At 43.5% G+C, this 25826-nt stretch overlaps 1 protein-coding gene across 1 annotated transcript in view; it reads left to right on the forward strand.

The window, feature by feature from the left end:
- Positions 1 to 4824: 4824 nt before the first annotated feature.
- The window catches only part of C9orf72 (C9orf72-SMCR8 complex subunit), a 118326-nt gene continuing 97324 nt past the window's right edge, over positions 4825 to 25826 (forward strand). The window contains exons 1-2 of the mRNA XM_082270714.1: positions 4825 to 4919; positions 17886 to 18360. Of these exons, the coding sequence (XP_082126840.1) occupies positions 17917 to 18360 (444 nt within the window). The 5' untranslated portion in view covers positions 4825 to 4919; positions 17886 to 17916. The remainder of the gene's footprint in view (positions 4920 to 17885; positions 18361 to 25826) is intronic.

The raw sequence follows: 25826 nt of genomic DNA on the forward strand, positions 1-25826 counted from the left end.
GTCATTAAAGCAGATTTTTTGTCTTGTTGTCTTCTTGTTTTTGGTAGTGTCGCTTCTAGAATTTTCCTTTTGGCAGAGTTCTCCTTTTACCTTGCACTTCTAGCCTTTTATCTTGGAAAGTTTGGCAACCCTTCAAGCTTCAATTTCTATGAGGGATGAAGTTCTGTCTATAAGCTCTAGATGGCAGCATAGTGCCATAAATGTCATAGGTCAAATATCTCAAAAGGTCATGCTATTTTTGATTCTTTTTGACAAAACTATAATTAGGTTTGGGTTCAGCATTTGACAAGAACTCTTCTAAAGCAATGAGAACAGGTAAAAAGGTATACTTTCTCAGCCAATAGATTGCATTGCCCACATACAGTATACCACAACAGTTTCCATTTTCCAATAGTATTAAATGAGAAGTATGGCCAAAGCTCTTTTGACCCTATTTCTCCTGTGGGTCACAAGTGTATACTTAGGGTATGGGTCTGTGACCCATACGCCTGTGACCCATTTTCAGCAGACATTGGGCTAAAGTCCTTGTAGAAAAAGAAATCGCCGCACATCCAGGGATTCCAATAAGTTTCAAATACCTTTAATTCCAAAATGTTGCAAGTGATGACACCAAAGACACCAACATGAAGTCTCGTAGATGCGTTTCACACATACATCTTGTGCTTAATCATTACTAAACAGCTAAAGTCTGCTGTTGGTTGATATCAGTGAGCTTGTCCAGACTCAGCAGGTATTCCAACTTTAACACACGCTGCTTAGAGCCTGAGCTAGCCGCTCCTGCCCAGGTCAAGCGGTTAACCACTTGCAGACTGACAGCAGTACATATACTACGGCAGCTCGGCTCTGTACGGCGAAACAACGTAACTGTAACTGCTAGTGGGGGCGCACGCACGTGAAGTGAGTACACCCCTAAGTGACAATGTCCAAATTGGGCCCAATTAGCCATTTTCCCTACCTGGTGTCATGTGACTCGTTAAGTGTTACAAGGTCTCAGGTGTGAATGGGGAGCAGGTGTGTTAAATTTGGTGTTATCGCTCTCACTCTCTCATACTGGTCACGGAATGTTCAACATGGCACCTCATGGCAAAGAACTCCCTGAGGATCTGAAAAAAAGAATTGTTGCTCAACATAAAGATGGCCTAGGCTATAAGAAGATTGCCAAGACCCTTAAACTGAGCTGCAGCATGGTGGCAAAGACCATACAGTGGTTTAACAGGACAGGTTTCACTCAGAACAGACCTTGCCATGGTCGACCAGAGAAGTTGAGTGCATGTGCTCAGCATCATATCCAGAGGTTGTCTTTGGGAAATAGATGTATGAGTGCTGCCAGCATTGCTGCAGAGGTTGAAGGGGTGGGGGGGTCAGCCTGTCAGTGCTCAGACCATAAGCTGCCCACTGCATCAAATTGGTCTGCATGGCTGTCATCCCAGAAGGAAGCCTCTTCTAAAGATGATGCACAAAAAAGCCCGCAAACAGTTAACTGAAGACAAGTAGACTAAGGACATGGATTACTGGAACCATGTCCTGTGGTCTGATGAGACCAAAATAAACTAATTTGGTTCAGATGGTGTCAAGCGGCAACCAGGTGAGGAGTACAAAGACAAGTGTATCTTGCCTACAGTTAAGCATGGTGGTGGGAGTGTCATGGTCTGGGCCTGCATGAGTGCTGCCTGCACTGGGGGCTACAGTTCATTGAGGGACCCATGAATACCAACATGTACTGTGACATACTGAAGCAGAGCATGATCCCCTCCCTTCAGAGACTGGGCCGCAGGGCAGTATTCCAACATGATAACGACCCCAAACACACCTCCAAGATGACCATTACCTTGCTAAAGAAGCTGAGTGTAAAGGTGATTGACTGCCCAAGCATGTCTCCAGACCTAAACCCTATTGGGGCATCCTCAAACGAAAGGTGGAGGTCCACAGGGTCTCTAACATCCACCAGCTTGTGATGTTGTGTGGAAGAGGACTCCAGTGGCAACCTGTAAAGCTCTGGTGAACTGCATGCCCAAGAGGGTTAAGGCAGTGCTGGAAAATAATGGTGGCCACACAAATTATTGAAACTTTGGGCCCAATTTGGACATTTTCATTTAGGGGTGTACTCACTTTTGTTGCCAGCGGTTTAGACATTAATGGCTGTGTGTTGAGTTATTTTAAGGGGACAGCAAATTTATAATACAAGCTGTACACTTACTACTTTACATTGTAGCAAAGTGTCATTTCTTCAGTGTTGTCACATGAAAAGATAGAATAAAATATTTAATAAAATGTGAGGGGTGTACTCACTTTTGTGAGATACTGTAGGTCTCTGCAGTATGTGTGAACAGAGCCTTGCAGGCTGAAGTTAAATTTGAAATATAGGCAAAACTTTTTATTTTTTTTTTATTTTGGATAGAGTATGGAAGGGTTAGGTATTAATCTTTGCCATTTTTGTCCTATTTGGGAGATTTTCCTTCACTTGCTGTCCTATAGCCAACACAGAAAGTGAGAGGAAATCCCTGCAAATAAAGGGAATCTCTTGGGGACCTCACCCCCAGTTCACCAGAGCTAGTGTCCCCATTGGAAGATTTCCCCTTCTATTATTATTTTGGGGACAACCCAAAATTTCAGAATTTCTTTTACTTTTATAATGGTAAACAGGACAAATAGAGAGGGTGAATATCCTTAGAGAAGTAAACTCTTATTTTTTAATTGTACCTACAGGTAAGCCTATAATAAGGCTTACCTGTAGGTACCGTGAACATCTCCTAAACATGCACTGTTTAGGAGATATTCAGAGTGCATGCAGCCAATGACGTCATCGGTGCATGTGCTCTGAAGGTGCGGCTTACAGTGCTTGACCTTCAGAGCTCGTGTTGTAAACAGCGGCTCCCGCTGGCATGGGCGGGAGTGACGTCATCGCGGCTCTGGCCACACACAGCATCGGAGCCTGCAAACCCGGAAGAAACCCTAGGAAAGATGTCAGCCATCTCGGCGGTGTGTGGGTGCCGCTGAGACAGCTTCGTTCTAAGGTAAGTATTTCATAATGCGCTAGTATACGATGCATACTAGCTCATTATGCCTTTGTCTTACAGGTTTTTTGTTTTACCCTCAGGGTTTACATCCTCTTTAACAGGGGCACAGACAGTAATAAAAAATGTCTAAAGGTGTTAACCTGTGCGATTTTTATTTTTTGCGCTATACACAAAAAAAGAGCAACAATTCTGGAAAAAATCTATATTTTTCACATTCTGCTATATAACATTTCCCAAAAAAATGTTTAAAAATCTAAATTTTTAACATTTTAGGCCAATTTGTTTTCTGCTACATATTTTTGGTAGAAGAAAATCGCAATATGCGTATTTGCGCAAAATGTATTGCGTCTACTAACTAGGGGAAAGATTTATGTCATTTTTATTTATTTTTTTTTACTAGTAATGGCGGTGATCTGCAATTTTTTTGCAGGACTGCGACATTGCGGCGGATAGATCGGACCTCTAACTGACAGTTTTTACAATTTTGGGGGGACCAGTGACATTACTACAGTAATCAGTGCTAAAAATATGCACTGTTACTGTAATAATGACACTGGCAGGGAAGGGGTTAACAATGTGGGTGATCAAGGGGTTAAATGTGAGCCTAGGGGAGTGATTCTAACTGTGGGGGGGGGTGTGGCTTGTGGAATAGCCATACAGACATGTGATCCTATATAGAAGGATCACAGGGGCTCTATGATCATCAGCTGACAGCTGACCGTTCTTCTCTCTCAGCGGGGAGCGATCGTGGGTGTCAGGCAGCACCTGCCCGCTGCATTGGCTTCTCCGCTGACAAACAGGGGCGGAAGCGCGGCGGCGCGCGCTTGCCCCCTAGCCTTCTGCTCGCGACCGCTGTACAGTTACGGAGATTTGTGCAGGAGTGGCTGCCTGCCGCAGTACATCTGTGGCGGGCAGTCGTAAAGAGGTTAAGGGGCGTGGCAGGGGGTGTGTTCTATGCCTACATACTTTTGCTAATAGTTGTCCCCCATTTCCAACTCAAAAAGTTGGGAGGTATAGTTACACTTTAGGGTCCCTTTCACACTTGTGGGATCAAAAAGTTGCCCGATTTTGACTGGACTCGAGGCTCCGTTCACATCATGGCGTTCCACAATTTTTTTCCCCACGATTGTCACTTGATGAATCGTGGTAAAATCGCACAAATAGAATTGCAGGACGCCTGTCTCCTCAAAGAAGTTCTTGTTCTTCTTTTGAGAGACAGGCATCCTGTGATTTTATTTGTGCGATTCGTTGGGCGGCAAAATCTCGCTGTATTTGGGGTGCCATTGGAAGTAATGGGAATCGCACGGGCGTCCCGCGATGTGCCAAGATGTGAATGGAGCCTGAAGAACTGCCTGTGTAATCTTGAGGTCTATGGACCTCAAAACGCATCAAAGTCGGACCAAAGTAGTGCAGGGGCTACTTTGAAGTCGCTGCGACTTGAAGTCGCACAGCTATGAATGGTACTCATTAAAAATCATGGAGTGTAACTTTGAAGTCGCACTTGTGAAAAGTTCCTAAGGAGGGAAGGAGTGGTACTTGACTTTGCTCTGCATGTTAGGGGCGTGTCCTTTGCCTACATACCTCTTATTAATAAAATCTTTCTTTGAACTGACACAAATGTAGCAGGTATGCAATCTCCTATTATTTTTCAATGAGGCTCACGTGACTATGTAGTAAACTGAGAACGAGGCTTGGATACGTGAGAACGAGGCTTGGATTACACCAAGCTTCCAGTAACGTGTTGTTGTGTAGCCCAGGATTCCAGTCTGAAAGGGAGGCTTGGAACGCACGAGTGCAATGTGGAAGTGAGGCTTGGAACGCACGGGTGCAATGTGGAAGTGAGGCTTGTGTACAGAAGGAAGAGGAATTTCTAGTACACAGCTTCGGATGGGTGTTCGGGAGGTGAGGTTAATTGAATGTCTATTTTATAATAGAAGAGCCAGGCTTGCTGGGAGTAGGGGGGGGAAATCACTGAAACAGTTTGGTGTTATGATTTCCTCTCATCTCTCCTTAGTGGGGGCAATGTATGAAGGAAAATAGCTGAGTGTTCTATGTAAATCAGGCTGACAGTCATGTGCTCACAACACATGCAATATTCACAAGTGCTCAGAAGATGATTTTATTGGTAGAAATTGATGTCATATTCTGATGGCTGTGTCTCCTGGCTCCTTGCTGTGCAAATTGCGTCAAAGGTACTAAAAATAAAAAGGTGTGCAATGTTTTTTCTGACTGTCCAGCCGCAAGATAACATGGCCGCTAGTGACGTGCTCGGGCACGTTCGGACTAAGATTTGGGCCCGCTAGAGGACTGTTGCCTGTATGGACTAGTCATTTGCAGCCAGGGCATTCCCTGCCCTCAGCTATGTGTATACATACGTGTGACTGCAGATGATTAGCCCCTATAGGGGGACGCTTACTGGCAGCCCTGCATGCGTGGGTTCAGATTCCACTCCCAAACACCCCTGAATTCATCTCTGACGGCTACTGTTAATAAACACTGTGTTGCGGTGTAGCATAGGGCTGCACAATATTGGGAAAAAAAGTACGTTGCAATATTTTTTTTCCAACGATATATATTGCGATATTGAGAGAGCCATCAATCCAGGCTAAAGTCAACAATGACCTTGGGAAGTAGTGCAGCAGCCTTCTTCTGATTGTGCTACAGGGCCAGCCAGGGTTAATGTTACTGTAGTAGGATTTGGGAAGTAGTGCAGCAGCAGCCTTCTTCTGATAGTCAACATTGCAGTTGCACCATACAGGGCAGGCCAGGGTTAATGGTAATGTAGGGAAAAAACAAATTGAAAAGGATTAAGAGAGGTGCATGGAAGCCAGCCAGCCCCCAGTCTGATGTACTCACCCTCCAGTCTGCCACCCACCAAGTAGACCTGTCTCATGATATAAATAAAGAACAGGGGTTTAGTTGACACACATGTAATGGTAATGTAGGGAATTGGGTGGACAGGGAACTGCAGGTTAATAAGACACTGACCGTGTGACTGTGCTGTGGAAGGCAGAGCCTCATAGGACCCCTTTGCCCATCACAGTTGTCTCAGCCAGCTGAATGGTAGGAAGGTGGAGGAGAGACAGGATCGTCCATTACCAAAGTCACTACTGTGCCAGTAGTGATTTCTTGCATATAATTTGTTATATGGTGATTCACCCAGGTTAATCGTGACTATTAGGGACTCACAGTGGTGGTAGAAGTTAGAAGAATACAGCCCGACATCCCTCCCACATGTTAAGTCTGCCCTGCAGCTCTCCTGACCGAGCGGTGAGCGCGGCACAGCAAACCAATCACGTCGTGAGTAGCGGCACGGCGAACCAATCAGGTGTGCAGGCACGCGTGATTGGTTCCCTGTGCCGCTGCTCACCGCTCAGTCAGGAGAGCTGCAGGACAGACTTAACATGTGGGACAGGTGTGGGGCTGTATTCTTCTACCTTCACTGTGAGTCCCCAATATCGCATGATCCGGCGATGTGACTATCGCCCACGCCCCCGCAGCACGATATTCGATGTTACATCGAATATCGTTCAGCCCTAGTGTAGCAAATATTGTACCAGAGGTCGCATTCAATAAGTGGTGTTGCCAACAAGCATGATCCATTCAAGTAAATAGGGCTGCCCTGGCACCACGTGTAATGCACACAGTTGGGGCACAGTACTGCAGGCTTTAAGGGTTAAAACATGCACCCAGACATATCAGCTCTGAGCTGCCTGTCAGATGCCTCTGAAAAGCAATCCACTATGGCTGCAAATGTGATTAACAAGCCCTAAAGGTCACTGTACATTCCATATTTTGGCAGTACAATCAACTTTAGATTTATCAAAACTATGTAATATGAACACCTTCCTAATCTATCCAGGCCCTTGTACTACATAGTTGTTGGTAAGGAGATTGTACAATCAGATTGAAACCTGTGGGGTGAGGTTAAGGCTTGCTTCACACAAGTTTGGCTGCGATTTGTAGTCCGGTGCCCTGTACGTTTGTGTTTACCGGTTCAGGTGCAAATTTTTCCCTGAATTCGCACCTTAAGGCCTCTTGCACACGAACGATTCAATCAAATCTGCCTGTCAGTTTGTTTTGGCAGATCTGATCGGATCCTCCATGCATCCCTATGAGGCAGCGGATGTCAGCGCTGACACCCGCTGCCATCCGCATCCGATCCTGTCCGTGAAATACGGACAGATGGAAACCCTATTTTCCATCCGTCCAGGGGATTGGATCGGATGAGAGCGGACAGGCGGTCCACTCTCATCCGATTCCCCATAGAGAGCAGCGGGGCTCTGACACCTCCCTCTCTGCACACGGAGCGGAGAGGGAGCTGTCACCTGCCTGCTCAGCAGGGATCAGTGTATCGTTCCCCCATTGAGCAGCACGGAGTCCGCAGACAGAGGCGGACCGTGTGAAAGGAGCCTAAAGGCCCGTACACACGTACCGATTGTCGGCCGAAAATGTTCGGCCGATTTTCGGCTTGTTAGTATGATGCTTCCGACAGCCGACAGCACACTTTCGGCCGAAAAGAATCTGTCGTGCAAGCATTAAAATTTTTGTTGGCCAACACCAGAACGGCCGATTGTTCGCCAGTCAGTACAGAATTCGGCCAACAGACAGCAGATTTGCAAGACTGGGCATGCTCAGAAAATAAAAAACACACGGAAAGTTAACCATCACATGACATCACTTCTGCAGTCGGCTGTTGTTGGCCGACAAAATTCGTGTGCAGTCTTTTGCAGTTTTCAACAGACAAGACAGAACCGGACAAAAGACGGCCGATCGTTCGGCCGACGATCGGTACGTGTGTACGGGGCTTTACCGGACCCAAAAACACGATCCTTTTTGCACCGCAGCTGCCCCAGACGTGTATGAACCAGCTGCATTTAAACCAGTCACACTCACATGTTATGCGAATTGGGGACCTAGAATTTGGAGTCTTAGAGAGACTTTGGGTCACAAAGAGCTTCTAACCCTGACTACGAAGACTGGAGTCCTGAAAAGGTTAATCCGCTTCTAGGATAGGCTTAAAGGGGAGCAGGAAACAGTCAGCATGTGCCTGTGAGATGAAGTATTGAACAGCAACAGTTGCAAGAGGACTGGAGGCTGTTGATCAGCTGCTGCTAGGCTCAGGCTGCATTCTATTGATGGCATTTTGAATGCACAGAGATACGGTGATGAGATCCTGAGGCCCATTGTTGTGCCATTCATCCACGACCATCACCTCATGTTGCAGTGTGATAATTCATGGCCCCATGTTGCAAGAATCTGTACACAATTCCTGGAAGATGAAAACATCCCATTTCTTGCATGGCCAGCATACTCACCGGACATGTCACCCATTGAGCATGTTTGGGATGCTCTGGATCAGCGTATACGACTGCGTGTTCCAGGTCCTGCCAATATTCAGCACCTTCGCACAGCCATTGATGAGGAGTGGACCAACATTCCACAGGCCACAGTCAACAACCTGATCAACTCAATGCGAAGGAGATGTGTTGCACCCCATGAGGCAAATGGTGGTCACACCGGATACTGACTGGTTTTTGGACCTCCTCCTCCCTCCCTCCTCCTCCCTCTGTCAGAAATCTTGCGAGGATCACCTGGTCGTGCCCAGTTTATGGCGAAATTATGTTCTTTACACTTCCCGATTATGGCTCCAACAGTGCTCACTGGAACATTGAGAAGTTTCAAAATCCTTCTGTAACCGGTGCCATTAGTATGTTTTCTGCAACCATAAGGTTTCAAAGGTTTTTTTTAAGAGGGCTGTTTGCTTTTACCCATCGTGAGATGTTTCTTATATGATACCTTGGTAATGAGACATTTTTATAGGCCATCAGTTGAGACTGAACCAGCTGATATTAATTTGCGCTGATAAGGGGCATGATTGCTTTCTAAGTACTGATAGATTTCATCGAGTGTCTTGGCTTTCCATGTCTTTTTGCACCTCTCTTATTTCATGTGTTCAATTACTTTTTCATTCCATTTTATCAAACATAACCTCATTTCTGAACGTAGTTGGTTTGGTTTCTTTGTATGTATGGCTTGCATGGGTTGTTACCATGAAAATTTCGTGTCGATAGCACCTTTATAAATATATTTACCTAGAAAAATGGTGTGTTTATTGCTCATTTTTTTTTCCAGTGTGTGTGTCTCATAAAAGTTAATTTTATTTCAGTATTTTAATTCAAAATATGAAACTGGTATATTGATGTGTTACACACAGAATGATATATTTCAAGCATTTCGCTTTTCATTTTGATGATTATGGGTTACAGCTAGTGAAAACCCAAAATTCAGTAACAATACCCCAAAGATTCTCTATTGAGTTTAGGCCAGGCAAGTTTGCTGGCCAGGTATTGGTAATTTTGGCAGTGTGGGCAGGTGCCAAGTCCTGCTGGAATAGAAAATCAGCATCTCTATAAAGCTGGTCAGCAGAGGAAAGCTTGAAATGCTCTAAGATTTCCTGGCAGAGGGCTGCCCTGACTTTGCACTTGATAAAACACAGTGAACCAACACCAGCAGATGACATGACTCCCCAAATCATCACCGAGTGTGCAAACATCACACTGGACCTGATGCACCTTGGATTCTGTGCCTCTCCACACTTCCTCCAGAGTCGGGGACATTGATTTCCGAATGAAATGCAAAATTTTTCCACAGTCAATGGAAAATATGAATTTCACTTTGAATTACTAAAATTAACTTTATTTCTAATTTTGTGTGTATATGTGTGTGTGTATGTATATATATATATATATATATATATATATATATATATGTATGTATGTATGTGTGTGTGTGTATATATATATATATATATATACACATCTATATATTTTTTTTTTAATTTGCTTAGAATCAAGATCACGATTCTCAAAATCTTTTATTTTAAAGTTATATATAATTTTTTTATTTTTTCTTTCCATTTGAAATTAATTTGTGAACCCCCCCCCCTTCCTCTGTCATGGATTACCCCTGGGTACTGCTGGCTGCTAGTACTGCAGGCTGGTGGGTACCAGATGTAAAAATGAGACAAAGATAAATCATTTCAGAACTTTTACCTTTTGATGTGACCTATAAACTGTACAACTCAGTTGAACAACAAACTGAAATCTTTTAGGTGGAGGGAAGTAAAAATATAAAAAAATAAAATAATATGGTTGCATAAGTGAGCACACCCTTAAACTAATTCTTTGTTGAAGCACCTTTTGATTTTATGACAACACTCAGTCTTTTTGGGTATGGGTCTATCAGCATGACACATCTTGGCAATATTTTCCCATTCTTCTTTGCAAAAACACTCTAAATCTGTCAGATTGTGAGGGCATCTTCTGTGCACAGCCCTCTTCAGATCACCCAGATTTTCAATCCGATTCAGGTCTGGACTCTGGCTGGGCCTTTCCAAAACTTTAATCTCCTTCTGGTAAAGCCATTCCTTTGTTGAATTGGATGTATGCTTTGGGTTGTTTTCATGCTGAAATCTAAAGTTCCTCTAAATGTTAAGCTTTCTAGTAGAAGCCTGAAGGTTTTGTGCCAATATTGATTGGTAATTGGATTGGTTCATAATTCCCTCCACCTTGACTAAAGCGCCTGTTCCAACTGAAGGAAAACCGCCCCAAAGCATGATGCTGCCACCAGCATGCTTCACTGTGGGTATGGTGTTCTTTTGGTGATGTGCAGTGTTGTGTTTGCGCCAAACACATCTTTTGGAATTATGGCCAAAAAAAGTTCTACCTTGGTTTTATCAGACCATAATACATTTTTCCACATGATTATGGGAGACTTCAGATGTTTTTTTTGCAAAATTTAGCCAGGCTTGGATGTTTTTCTTTGTAAGAAAAGGCTTCCCTCTTGCCACTCTTCCCCCATAGTCATATCTACCACACAGCCAGTACTTGTCAGATATTCCTGCAGCTTCTGCAGTTTTCTTCTTGTCTTTTCATCGATTTTGGAGGGACGTGCAGTTCTTGGTAATGTCACTGTTGTGCCATATTTTCTCCACTTGATGATGACTGTCTTCACTGTGTTCCCTGGTATATCGAATGCCTTGGGAATTCTTATGTATCCTTCTCCTGACTGATACATTTTAACAATGAGATCCCTCTGATGCTTTTGAAGCTCTCTGCGAACCATGGCTTTTGCTGTAGGATTGGACTGAGAAAATGTCAGGAAAGACCTACTAGAACAGCTGAACTTTATTTGGGGTTAATCAGAAGCACTTTAAATGATAGCAGGTGTGTACTGAGTCCTATTTAACATGAGTTTGAATGTGATTGCTTAATTCTGAACACCGCTACATCCCCAGTTATTATAGGGTGTGCACTCTTATGCAACCGCATTATTTTAGTTTTATTTTTACTCCCCCCCTTAAGAGATTTTAGTTTGTTTTTTTCAATTGAGTTGTACAGTTTGTAGGTCACAAAGGTGAAATTATTTATCTTTGTCTCATTTTCAACAGGGGTGTGTAGACTTTTTATATCCATTGTGTGTGTTCAGCATCCCGCTTCCATGGTCACGACAGAATACATACATTTATATAAACCTTTACATATATTTTTATATGTATAGATTTTCATTGCAAGATCACCAAATATTAACATGAAATCTACAAGTTTAAAAATATTAAAATAAAATGTATATGTTAAAGCCAATAGAAAATTTTAGTGATTGAGTTTATGTATGCTTTTAAAACTCATAGACATAAACCCTTTTATTAATTTTTTTTTTATTTATTGCAAGAATGTTATTTATGTTTAACACCAGAATGATTGTAGATGCCTAGCTCTGCGTCCTGTTTTGTGACATGTTTCTTTTGTTGTTTTCTGAGTACTCTTATGTAATATATTTTCAAATAAAGTGCTGCTAAATAACTCCAAAAATGCTTTTGTGTCTGACACTGACATCTGACATTTTACAGCAAGGTCATCATTACCTACAATTCAGTACACCAAAAGCTTATTCTTTTTATAGAGAAGTCATGTCACATATTGCATATTTTCAGAGCAAGGCTTGTTTTCAGAGGAAAGTTTGTAAAGCAGTGTAGAAAGCTTTTCCAATATGGCAAATAAAAAAGCAAAGAATGTGTTAGAGAACAGTCAGCAGTCTTACACTTCTGTAGGTGCGTGTTAACGCGATTGCATTATGGCAGCCTATTCATTGAATGGACTGTAAACACAATAAAAGAATCCTAAAAACTGCACCATTTTTGCAAATGCAGTGCACCATTTAGCGTCCATTGCTGTGCACTGTAATGCATGTGTGCTGAGAATGCATTGGTTTGTTATGTGGGGTGCCATTTAGAATACATGCATTGCAGTAATGCATTTACAGGTGACGCCAGCCTTCAAGTACCCATAGACAAGAAATGATGGTCCTACAACCTTAGTAATTAGATCAAGAAATTTCTGAATGTAACATCTGCAGATTACCCTTGGCCAATGGACCTTAAGCCTAGGTTCACACTGGTGCGTGTAAAACACCACATGTGATTTGACAGGAATCGAGCCGTATTCCTGTGCACATCACATGCAATGTCTGTGCAGTGCGATTTAGGCTGTACACTTTGTATGGCTCATATCGCATTGCATCTGCACCCAAAAAAATTTCCCGCACCTGATGCGCATCGCATGGGTTTCCACACCCATACGATGCGATTCTGGCAATTGCACTGCGTTTCAGGTTGTCATAAATCTAACATGGTCACCCGCAGCAGATCGCATGGATGCTATGTGATTGCTTTGCAGTGCGATGTGATGCAGGGAAACGCAGCCATACTTGTGCGTTTTCCTCATTGCATCAGTGTGAATCAGGGGTTAAAAACGGAAATGACCTGCAGTGGATTTTTCTGAATGATTGTACTACAGACTTGTGAATGTCTGTCCACAACTTAACCCCTTGTCTACCAAGATATGTTTGTTTATAAGCCTCCTGGTATTTAAATGGTTAAGGCAAGCGCAGGGTTGCTGCTGCACCTGTGAGCTTGGTATTGATTTGTAAAGCCAGCAAAAGGCTTTCAGCTAAAAGGGGTGCGGGCAGCTCTAGATAATTTTTATGGGTCTCTGAAGATGCATCCCCCGCCGGTGGTGCCCGCAGTGGTTCCTGGGCTTTCCTCTTCCTCTTGGGAGCCTGGGACTGTGTTAGAGTGCCAAAACTTTGAAAGCAGGAGTTGATTGGGGAACATGCATTCCCTGACCCCCCCCCCCCCCTCTGGCTAATAGACTCAAAACTGAATGCCTGTAAAGGCTTTGAAAGTGTTGCCTATTGAGAATTTTGAATACCATAGGTTTTTGTGATTTCAGAGGTGCATGCAATGTTAAGGCTTGACATGTTTGGTATCTTTTTGCTCGACGCAACTCTATCAATTACATTTTGCCAAAAAAATTCAGGTATAATTTTGTGGTTGCACTAAAATTCAACTTGGTTGTTTTTTCTGAAAATATATGTTTGGCTGAATCGGAGGTTGTAGATAGTAAGATTTTTTTTATCCCGCGCAGAGGAGAAAATGTTTCTAATACTGCAGAATTGATATCACTGGAGTTGCTGCCACCCCATCTTCTTCCCCAAAGGGAAGTCTAAATATGTATGGTAAATATATGGGGTTGTATACGATGAATAATAATAATTGTATTATTTTATTCATCATATAAGTTTATACAGAGTAGTGCCACAACCCCATATATCTATTTCATGTGGTCCTCACACCCAGGGCTTTTTTTCAGCTGGAATGAGGTGCAACTCCGTTCTGCCACCTCCGACTCTTGCAGATCCCTGCCCTGCATGCACTCACAGCAGGGCCAACCAATGATCTCCCTTCAAGTAAAAGAGAGACGCGGAGTCACCTAAACTGCCGGAAGGTACTAGAGCCAGGCAGATGAGATGTATGGAAGATTTTTGGGGGCTAGGGGAACTCTGTACTCTGCAAACTTCTTAACTCTACACACTGCACTTTGTACATAGCGCACCCATAAACCCTGTACTCTGTAGGTCATACACTCCTCAACCCTGCGGTCTGTACATAGCGCACCCCTGAACTCTGCAATCTGTATGTAGCACACTCATGAACTCTACACTCTGTACACTGCATACTTTTAGGTAGATGCATAGTCTTACAGATACAACCAGCCCTTTGAGGACAACACTAACACTAATGCTGATGCGGCTCACAATGAAATTAAGTTTGACACCCCTGCTCTACGGTGTTCCAGCTATGTGACCGATAGTCTCGGCTCGCACCCGGAACACAGCACAGCCTCAGTTACATACAGTTTACTGTATACAGCACATGCGGTGGCCTCATTTGTTAGGAGGGACATAGCTTGTTTGGGCCAAGCTTCCCCAAATGAATTATGTAAAGTGTATCCAGATATGGAACTTACACACAAAGTGACAGTGTGGCTGTGATTCATTCACAGAGACCATTCATCTGTTGATGTGGTGAGGAATTCATGGAGATCAACTTTAACTTTTTCCTGAAAGAAAACGCAAGTTTGAAATGTTAATAAATCCTTACTCAAACAGGCCAATGTTATTTTCTGAAGTGTTCCCATGTACATTCTGCCAACTAGCACATGCGCACTGTATGTTATTGTCAAGGCGTGTCACTGGCGATAACTGTCATTGTTGCCAGTGTATTTATGTAAACACTTTAAAGTGTTTGTTACCCCAGCATTTCATATTCCTGATATGTGCCCGTTGGACCATGTACTTTTATGAAAAACTCTCCTGTTCTTTGTATTGCTTCCTTTATGGGAAATTCCTGGTGTTCCTGCCAGTCCTCATGCTTTCCTGTTAAAAACTGACCACACTAAGCTGGAGAACACTCCATGGTCAGTTCTCTAGCTATACTGGGAACTCAGTGTACTCTCCTCCAATGATCAGACTTGTCCTGGCATACCCCACTGTGCAGGCTTTTGCTGGGAAGATCAGTGTGCTGCTGTTTCTCCTCCTCTCTCCAGCTTTTCTGCAGCTGAGAACAGACGGAATGTCATCACCTTATAAAAAAGGGAAAAAAGGTGTTTATAAAGTTTTTTTATATCTATACACAAATGTTTTGTCTTTCATTTCTATTTTAAACTCAATGGGTTATTTTACAAGGTAATCATTTACAATCACTTTAAAGCTATCAGATGGCTTGGGTCATATCTAATCACTGCACCATGGCAACTGCAGGTCTAAATAGGGGCTAAGATGGTGCCATCCTTGGCAAATAGAAGGGTTCAATTAGGCTTTAACACTTCTGAGTTTGTTTGTGATGTCCTTTTACAAAGGTACATTACAGGACTCCAAAGCATGCTGAGTTGGAAAAAGGAAATCCTGTTTGTAAGTCAGTTCTCCAAATAGTACACTGCATGTTCCACATCATAGCCTGCATTTTATGAATGAGGCATAAATGTAGGTGGTGGTGTGGATTAATGCTGCATTATCCAGCAGAATTTAGAAAGCTCTTGTCTATTGAATGTGCCATTGAGGCAGTAGGATGGAGTTTTAAAGGAAGGGCAAATCAGATCTCAGTAACAAAGTTAATCTAAATCAAATTGATTAAAATAATAGTGTATCCGCTGTTTAAGTTTAAAGTGGATCTTCACTGTGTCTGAGCACCACAAACAAAATATTATTTAATTCATTTTTAATATTCGAAGCAAACTCTCCCATCCGTCCATGTCTCCATGCTTTATTTTGTTGAAAAGGCAATTTGAAAAACACCCCCTAGCATTTATGGTCGTGACCATCTTGAGTAAGGGCAAATGATTCATGTAGCATTTTTCTTCCTGGAATTCATCTGCCCTTATCTCAGGCATGCAGTCAGTAGAGTGTGCTTAGCTGGGAAAATCCCTTCTCCTCTCCCCCCTTGTGAAGCCTCCATGGGATGTATGACATCATTTGCCTAGGCATGAAACCAGGCAGTAACTAAATAAAAAAAATACGTTTAAAACAGGTAAATATGATGTACAGTAATCCCCGCTCCATCGCGGTTCAGTTTTTGCGGTCCAGGTAATTCGCGTTTTTTTTTGTAATGTTATTTTACTATATAAATCATTAAAAATGAAATATTTTTGTGTTTTCCATAGCTCTTGCTATGTCTCTCAGTATCTTTTATGTGTTTAAATGAGTTTCTATTGTTTTAAAAGTGTGTTTAAAGACCTTAAAATGCTTTTACATGTACAGTAACAGTAAAATAAACATGCCTACAATGCATTTTATTAGGGTTTTTCTATTTCGCGGAATTTCACTTTTCGCGGCTGGGTCCGGAACGTAACCCCCGCAATGGAGGGGGGTTTACTGTACTTTACTATCTATTTACTAATGTTAGCAGCATAAGGATTAAATGTATTCAGTGTTGATTGGGAGAGTGAAGTTCCTCTGTAATCACTTTAAGACCTGGAAGGATTTGCCCCCTTAATAACCAGGCCCTATTTTTCGATTCAGCACTGCGTTACTTTAATAAACAATTGCGCGGTCGTGCAAAGCTGTACCCAAACAATTTACGCCCCTTTTTTCCCACAAATAGCTTTCTTTTGGTGGTATGTGATCACTGTGTGATTGTTTTATTTTTTGCGTTATAAACAAAAAAAGAGCGGCAATTTTGAAAAAAAAAAAAAATACAATATTTTTCATTTTCTGCTATATAACATCCCCCCCCCCCCCCCAAAAAAAAAATGTAAAAGTCAAATTTTTTTAACATTTTAGGCCAATTTTGTTTTCTGCTACATATTTTTGGTAAAAAAAATCGCAATTAGCATATTTTGATTGGTTTGCGCAAAAGTTATCGCGTCTACGGGAAAGGTTTTGTACTTTTTTATTGTTTTTTTTTTTTTTTTTTACTAGTAATGGCAGCGATCTGCAATTTTTAGTGGGGATTCGACATTGCCGCAGACAGATCGGACCCCTGACTGACATTTTTGACACTTATGGGGGTACCAGTGACATTACTGCAGTAATCAGTGCTAAAAATATGCACTGTTACTGTAATAATGACACTGGCAGGGAAGGGGTTAACAGTATAGCTGATCAAAGGGTTAAATGTGACCCTAGGGGAGTGATTCTAACTGTGGGGGGGGGGTGGCGGCTTCTGAGATGACCACAGAGACATGTGATCCTATATAGAAGGATCACATGAGCTCTGTGATCATTTCAGGGAGAAGGACGGTCGGCTGTTGTAAACACAGCCGACCGTCCTCTCTCTGTGTGGAGCGATTGCGGGTGTTAGGTGGCAATTGGAGCCGCCTGACCTGTGCCTCAGCTTCTCCGCTGACGATCGCGGGCGGGAGCGCGCTGGCGGTGGCACCCGCTCGCCCCCTAGCTCCTCCCAGGCGAGCGACGTAGACCTACATAGTTTTGCCTGTACGAGCCAGCCTGCCGCAGTAAATATAACATAAGCGGTCAGGAACTGGTTAAAGGCTGGTTCACACTAAATGCAGTCCAGTGCGTTTTTATTCTGTATCAAAAACACGTTTTCCAATACCCATAGTTCACACCAATGCAGTGCATTCCAGGGCAGTCAACAAAAGTAGAATATGCTGCATTTTTTCTTTATTGAAGGCTTCAAAGGCATCAAAAACACACCAGAATGGCGAACCCAACATGTCCCTAATTGAGATAAGGGGGAAAAAAAAAAAATGAGGGGAAAAGGCACCGGAACGCATCAAAATTGTGCATGCAGAATTGTATCCAGAATGCAGAAATTGTAGCGGGAACCAGGCCTTAAAATAGAGGACAGTTTTTTGCTGAAGCAATCAGAGCTAACTTCAAGAAATCACACTATCTAAGTTCAATAGAACATTTTACTCATACCATGAAATAGGACAGGTAGAGTGGTAATTTAACAGTATCTTTTTTATTCATTAATTAATACTGGTTTATGTTTTCCTGATGCAGGAATGAAGCGGTCTGTCAATGAGATGTAAAGATGTCAGCCCTTTGTCCTCCACCTTCTCCAGCAGTAGCCAAGACTTTGATAAGTATAGATGGCTATTCACCTCTGCTGGCTGCCACATTTGCTTACTGGGATAACATCCTAGGCCCAAGAGTAAGGCACATCTGGGCCCCGAAGAGTGATGAGGAAGTGCTTAGCGACGGAGAGATTACATTCCTGGCAAATCACACTTTAAACGGCGAGATCTTAAGAAATGCAGAGAGTGGGGCTATTGATGTCAAGTTTTTTGTGCTTTCAGAGAAGGGAGTGATCATTGTTTCGCTTATATTCGATGGAAACTGGAATGGCGATCGAAGCACTTATGGCCTCTCTGTAATTTTGCCACAAACAGAGCTGAGCTTCTACTTGCCTCTACACAGAGTCTGTGTGGCCCGCCTCACACACATCATCCGTAAAGGAAGGATATGGATGCACAAGGTATGGCCATTTTTTTTACATTTTCATACTTATGTGCACTTTAAAGGAGCAGAATGTTATTGCCATTCACAACTTGTATCTTAAATTACCCAGCTGCACAAAAACAAGATCTTTAGCTACATATTTAGTCTAAAGAAAGTTTTTTAGAGAATCGTGGAACCTGGCTATATGGGTTTGGAATTCTCCACTTTGTCGAGAGGCGTTAGTACAGCTGACAATGCTGGTGAGCAATCCTAATGGGGTGTTTTCCCCCAGTCGTCTTCCAGGACAGCTCTTGAGAAATGGAGCTCCTCCCACTGGACAGGAAACGCATTGCCACTAGCTCTTTAAAAGGCGGTCCTTCAGGCACCTGTTCAGTTTTTTGTGTTTCCTCACTAGGAGACATGTTGCCTGGAGGAACCATTTTTTGAAGAGAGGGCTGGATGAACTCCATCGCTTAAGGGCTGCCAGGGTTAGCCAGAAGTTCTCCTCACCTTGTTTATTTTAGGAGCAGCTTTTTGACCTCGGGTTCCCTCCGCAAGGGTTCGGAGATTCCCGCCCCCCCTCCCAAGTGCCCAGCTAGGGAGAGGGCAGTGATTGACACCCATCAGCGGCATCAACAGTTGGGAAGGCATAGGCATCCTCGCTGCAGCACGCCACAAACCGAAAGATGCTGGGCGTCATTTCCGGCGGATGTGAGGTCATCACTGCGCGCTGGAGGTCGTGGTTCCAGACCTCCAGGCGTAGAGAGCAAGGGGAGGGCTAAGCCGGTGTCTCTTAAAGCGCGACAGCACAGGCTTAAGGCACCAGCAACCTGGAGCAGAGGGACAGCATGGAAGCATCCCAAGCTCCAGGGGAGGCAAACACCGGCTCATCACAGGTAGGCTGGCAGTGGCCAGAACCATATTTCCTGTGCATCCCTTTTTGGATTAGTGGAGGTGGTTGGGCTTTACAGGGGGAGCGCTGAAGATCCTGGGGGGATCTTTTAGCAGCTATTTGGGCACCTTGAGCTTAGGCAATGTGGAGGGATCAGTCAGGGGGTCTCTTATTAAACAGATTCCCCTTATTTTCCATGTTTCCAAGTGTCCTTCCTGTGCTGCAAGGCTTTCATCTAGCTATACTAAAACCTTATGCCCCTCATGCATCTCAGCAAATGTTAAAAAGTGAGGAAGATTCTCCATTTTCAAAATTTCTCTGCTCTTTTAAAGATGAGGTGCAATCCACTTTTCAATTGTCCTGGAAGGTTATTGCGGATGTGCAAGTGCCAAGCACGGGTGGTAGTCAGTCCTATCAGGTGCCCACCTCTCCTACTCCTTTAGCTTCAGGCTCAGGAGAGCCTACAGAGAGTAGAGAGAACCCCCCTAAGATTACTGACTTGGATTCCTCGGGACAGGAGGAGAGTCAGGGAGATGCCTCAAAATCTACCAGGTTCAGACTTTCTTTGGAGGAAGAGAATGAACTTCTCAGAGCTATCTACGACACCTAGAGTTTAAGGAAGAAGAAGCTCTGCTATCAAGGCATGATAGAATGTACCAAGGGCTGAGTAAGAAGAAGCCCAAGGTATTCCCAGTGCACCAAGTCATGACGGATTGGTGCTCAGGGAGTGGTCAGAACCAGTGAAACGGCCCTTCCTTTCAAATAGCCTAAAAAGAGGGTTCCCCTTCAATGAGGACCCGAAGTCCGTCTGGAACCAGTGCCCAAAGCTGGATGCACTCCTAGCGAAGGTTTCAAAACATTCCTATTTGGCATTCAATGACATGGGGCACCTAGGGGACCCCATGGACAAAAGGGGCGATATAATCCTGAAAATATCATGGTATACCTCTGTGGCCAACCTAAGGCCGGCATTAGCTAAGACCTGCGTTAGCTAAGACCTGCATAGCAAGAAATTTAGAATTTTGGTTAAAACCGCTGCAAGAGCACCTGACAAAGGGTACCCCCAGGGAGGAGGAGTTAAGATATTTTCCCATGCTCTTTAAAGCAGTAGGCTTTATTGCGGACACCTCGGCTGAGTCAGTGAAATTATCAGCCAGAGCAGTTTCGCTGTGGGTAGCAAGGGGAGCACTTTGGCTCAAAACCTGGCCGGGGGATACAGCTTCCAAGTTACGCCTACGTATCGTTCCCTTTTCGGGCAACTTTTCTTTTCGGCCCTCAGTTGGATGAAGCCCTGAAGCGTACAGCTGATAGGAAGAAAACCTTCCCAGTTAAAAAGAGGTCCTTTCCTAGAAAATCTTTTCGTCTCCATCGGGGACAAACTAGAGAACAGGACAGAGGGAAACTGAAAAAGCATTGGTCTGGCCAGAAGGGGAGGCCAAGGGCAAATGTGCTCTTTAACCCAAATTAATCCAAAATGCAGTGATGCCAGATGCTAAGTGGGAGAAAGGTTGGAGAAATTCCTTCCCCAGTGGCAAAAATTAACCTCCAACAATTTAGTCAGGGGAGTAATCGAAAAAGGGTATGCCTTGGAGTTCAGCGAAAGGCCTCCCTCAAGAATGCTAATTACCCAATTATCCAGGGACCCAGCAAAAGCCCAGGCCTTGCCGCTGCTCATAGGGGAATTGGTAGACCAAAAAGTTCTGATACCAGTACCAAAACAGGAAGAAGGCAGGGGTTTTTACTCGCATGCATTTCTAGTACAGAAGCTTTCGGGAAAATACCACCTAATTCTAAATCGAAGACCATTAAACCGCGTCATACGGTACAAAAAATTCCGTATGGAGTCTATTTACTCTGTCATGGGTTTTCTCCAGAGGGATTGTTTCATGGCAATGATAGATCTAAAGGATGCCTATGGGGCCTTTCAGAGATACTTAGTCGAACACCAAACTACAGAGTTTTTTTCTCCCTAAATCCAAGGGATCAACCGTTGGCAGTAGATGCTGTACTACAGGCATGGACTTTCAGGCTTTGTTACATCTCCTCCCCCCTATACTTAATTCTAAAATTCCCGTCAAAATTTGGTACACAGCATACATCTCTAATCTTGATTGCCCCGTTTTGGCCAAAAAGGGCATGGTTTTCTCTGCTACTATCTTTAACAGATCAACCACCTTCGCTGTTACCCTCCAATCGAAACCTGCTATCGTGGGCCCAGTGCTCCATCCTAGACCAGCCATGCTAAACTTATTACAGTCATTAGAGAACCCTTTGAGCCATTTTTAGAGGCCTCCTTAAGACCTATTACCCTCAAAATGTTTTTCTCATCGTAATGACATCTGCCCGCAGAGTCAGCAAACTACAAGCTTTATCAATCGGAGAGCCCTTCCTACAGATATTGGAGGATAGGGTTATTCTCAAGACCGACCAAACATTTATTCCCAAGGTCGCCTCTACCCTTCACAGGAGTCAGGATATAGTACTACCCTCTTTCCGCAATTGACCATCTAATAGCAAGGAGAAGCAGCTACATTTGCTAGATGTCAGAAGAAGTCTTATGGCTTATTTAGAAGCAGCAAAAAGCTTTACAACATCAGAGGCCTTGTTTATTCTCTTCTCAGGAAAGCATAAGGGGAGACAAGCCTCTAAAGGGACTATAGCTAGGTGGATAGAGATGGTCATCTCCGAGGGATACAAGACTCTACACTTGGATCCTCCTCAAGGGCTGAATGCACATTCTACCAGAGCATTAGCCACATCTTGGGCAGAGAGAACCGGTGCTACCCCAGAACAAATATGTAAAGCTGCCATGTGGTCAAGTATGTCAAGGTTCAATCGACACTATTGATTGTACATTCTGGGTAGCCAGGATCAAGCGTATGGGAGAAAAGTCCTTCAAGCAGTGGTCCCCCCCTAAAAACTGAGTTACTACTTGTTTATTCTCTCAAGGGCTGTCCTGGAAGACGACTGGGGAAAAACCGTAGTTAGACTTAACGGTAACTCTGTTTCCAGGAGTCTTTCAGGACAGCAGAATCCCACCCTTTGTATTTATAGGATTAATTGGTGTACTGTTTGACTATTTTTCAGCTCTGTCCTTTGGTTCTTGGATAAACTGACTAGGTGCCTGAGGGACCACCTTTTAAAGAGCTAGTGGCAATGGGTTTGCTGTCCAGTGGGAGGAGCTCCTTCTCTCAAGGGCTGTCCTGGAAGACTCCTGGATCGGTAAGTTTAACTCCGGTTTTTGTGTGTTTACACCTAAAATTTTTCTACTGGGGCTACCATTAAAGTGGAATTTTGGCTATACACCTAACTAGTCTTAAAACTATCCCCTCCCCCTCCTAACACCTATGCTAACTAACCTGTGTAAGAGAGCTGTATGTACTTCCCTTTTTTCTGGCCACTCCAGTCTGGTCATGTGATAACCCCTGTGGCAGCCAGCGGCTGCCACAGGGGAAAGGAGAGAGCACTGTGACAATGGCAGGTAAAGCCTGGAGTGGGGATGTCACCCTTAGGCTTTATTGGTCCACTTGTTGTCCCTCCTCTCCCCTGAAGCCACACTGGATGATGCAGGGGAGCCAGGTCAGATGACTGAACTGGGGCGACCTGAAGACAGGTAAGTTTTTATATATCTTTCTTAAACAGGTTAGTTAGCGTAGGGGTTACGAAGGGGGAGGGAGTAGTTTTAAGGATAGTTAGGTGTATAGCCAGAATTCCTATAAGTTATTTGAAGAGTACCTCCACTTTATTTGAGGAAAAAAAAAATTCCCCTCTAGGTGATCAATGTATATTGCAATGATTTTAACAACCTTTGTTGCAGATTCCTACCTTTTTGTTATTCTGAAGGAATACCTGTTTGTTTTTTTGTCCTTTTCTATGCGCAAAGTGAATCCAATGGGAATGATTTTAGAAGTATAATTCAGCTGCTGCACTTGCAGGGCTCTAATGAGGAAAGTTGCTGGGTCTGCGTCCCTTTAGAGGTGATTAACCCTTGGGAATATCTCACCAAGAATGATATTTTTGTTGCAGTGGATGATCAAAGTCTGATTTGTATCTCAGTGCAGACTTCTGAGAAAATCAGTAAACCAATCACATAAGCAGGAAATTACATTTCTGAGGGGTGTTCTGTACACATTTTGTGTACAGAACTCCTCCAGGTTGTCATTTTGCAGTTTACAGAAAATTGCAGAGCTGCAGAAAAAAAGGTAATTTTAATTCACATTCAGTTACAATATGACTTGTGTAGCAATTGTATATGATTAAAAAAAAAAAAAAAAAAGATATACACACACACACACTATCTCACGAAAGTGAGTACACCCCTCACATTTTTGTAAATATTTTATTATATCTTTTCATGTGACAACACTGAAGGAATTACACGTTGCTACAAGCATCTTCCATTTGAGGATGCCCCACAGAAGCTCAATAGGGTTTAGATATGGAGACATGCTTGGCAAGTCCATCACCTATATCCTCAGCTTCTTTAGCAAGGCAGTGGTCGTCTTGGAGGTGTGTTTGGGGTCGTTAGCATGTTGGAATACTGCCCTGCGGCCCAGTCTCTAAAGAGAGGGGATCATGCTCTGCTTCAGTATGCCACAGTACATGTTGGCATTTATGGTTCCCTCAATGAATTGTAGCTCCCCAGTGCTAGCAGCACTCATGCAGCCCCAGACCATGGCACTCCCACCACCATGCTTGACTGTAGGCAAGACACACTTGTCTTTGTACACACAAGCCACATCACACAAACTTGACACCATCTAAACCAAATAAGTTTATCCTGGTCTCATCAGACCACAGGACATGGTTCCAGTAATCCATGTCCTTGGTCTGCTTGTCTTCAGCAAGCTGTTTGTGGGCTTTCTTGTGCATCATCTTTAGAAGAGGCTTCCTTCTGGGACGACAGCCATGCAGACCAATTTGATGCAGTGTGCAGCGTATGGTCAGAGCACTGACAGGCTGACCCCCCCACCCCTTCAACCTCTGCAGCAATGCTGGCAGCACTAATACGTCTATTTCCCAAAGACAACCTTTGGATATGATGCTGAGCACGTGCACTCATCTTCTTTGGTCAACCATGGCGAGGCCTGTTCTGAGTGGAACCTGTCCTGTTAAACCGCTGTATGGTCTTGGCCACCGTGCTGCAGCTCAGTTTTAGTGTCTTGGCAATCTTCTTATAGCCTATGCCATCTTTATGTAGAACAACAAATTTTTTCAGATCCTCAGAGTTCTTTACCACGAGGTGCCATGCTTAACTTCTAGTGACCAGTATGAGAGAGTAGGTGCGACAACACCAAATTTAATACACCTGCTTCCCATTCACACCTTGAACCTTGTAACACTTACGAGTCACATGACACCAGGGAGGGAAAATAGCTAATTGGGCCCAATTTGGACATTTTAACTTAGGCTCCATTCACACCTGGGCGTTTTTGAGCGTTTTTCAGCTCCAAAAACGCTAAAAAAAAAAAGGTTCCAAAACGCCCAACAAGTAAAACCCCATTCAATTAAATGGCCCCTGTTCACATCTGAGCGTTTTAACGCCTGAAGCAAAACGCCTGTAGCTGAAAAAAGTACATGAGCTTCTTTTTGGGCTGATTACTAGCGTTTTTGATAGATGTCAATGCCTGCCTCCAAAAAACGCCTGAAAATCATGGTAAAATCGCGGTAAAAAATGTGCAAAAACGGTACGCTCAAGTGTGAATGCAGTCTTAGGGCTGTACTCACTTTTGTTGCCAGCGGTTTGGACATTAATGGCTGTGTTGAGTTATTTTGAGGGGACAGTAGATTTACACTCTTATACAAGCTGTACACTCACTACTTTACATTGTAGCAAAGTGTCATTTCTTCAGTGTTGTCACATGAAAAGATATAATAAAATATTTACAAAAATTTAAGGAGTGTACTCACTCTTGTGAGATACTGTGTGTGTGTGTGTGTGTGTGTATGTGTATATGTATATATATATATATATATATATATATATATATATATATATATATATATATATAATATGTATATATGCGTGTATGTGTGTGTGTGTGTGTGTGTGTGTGTGTGTGTGTGTATGTATATATATATATATATATATATATATATATATATATACGCATACGTACATCTACTTTTTTTATTGTTTTACTATTTAGAGTCCATTCACACTGCCGCGACTTGTGATGCGACTTGTGTGCCCTCAAGTCGCCCCAAGTCGCTTGACATAACAAATCCCATGTAAACCAATGAGAGCCGTCTTAATTGGCACTACTGAAGTCGCTCCGACTTCAGAAAAGGGTCCTGTACTACTTTGAGGCGACTTGTACCCGACCTGTCCCAATAGACTTCAATGGGAGTCGCCTCCAAGTCGGATCCTTATCTTATTTGAAGCAACTTGTGATCCGACTTTGCAGGAAGAAGAAGGAAAATTAGCCAGGCATTCCCCACATTGCAGCCATGCCTACAGTTCCTATATACCATTATCTCTGCCTGGTCTGCGTGAGTGGCACTGGTGGACACTGATTCATGGCACTGATACGTGGCACTGGTGGACACTGATTCGTGGCACTGATGCGTGGCACTGGTGGACACTGATTCGTGGCACTGCTACATGGCAC

This window comes from Pelophylax lessonae (genome assembly GCF_965119305.1).
Source record: "Pelophylax lessonae genome assembly, chromosome: 1".
NCBI classification, from domain to species: Eukaryota; Metazoa; Chordata; class Amphibia; order Anura; family Ranidae; genus Pelophylax; species Pelophylax lessonae.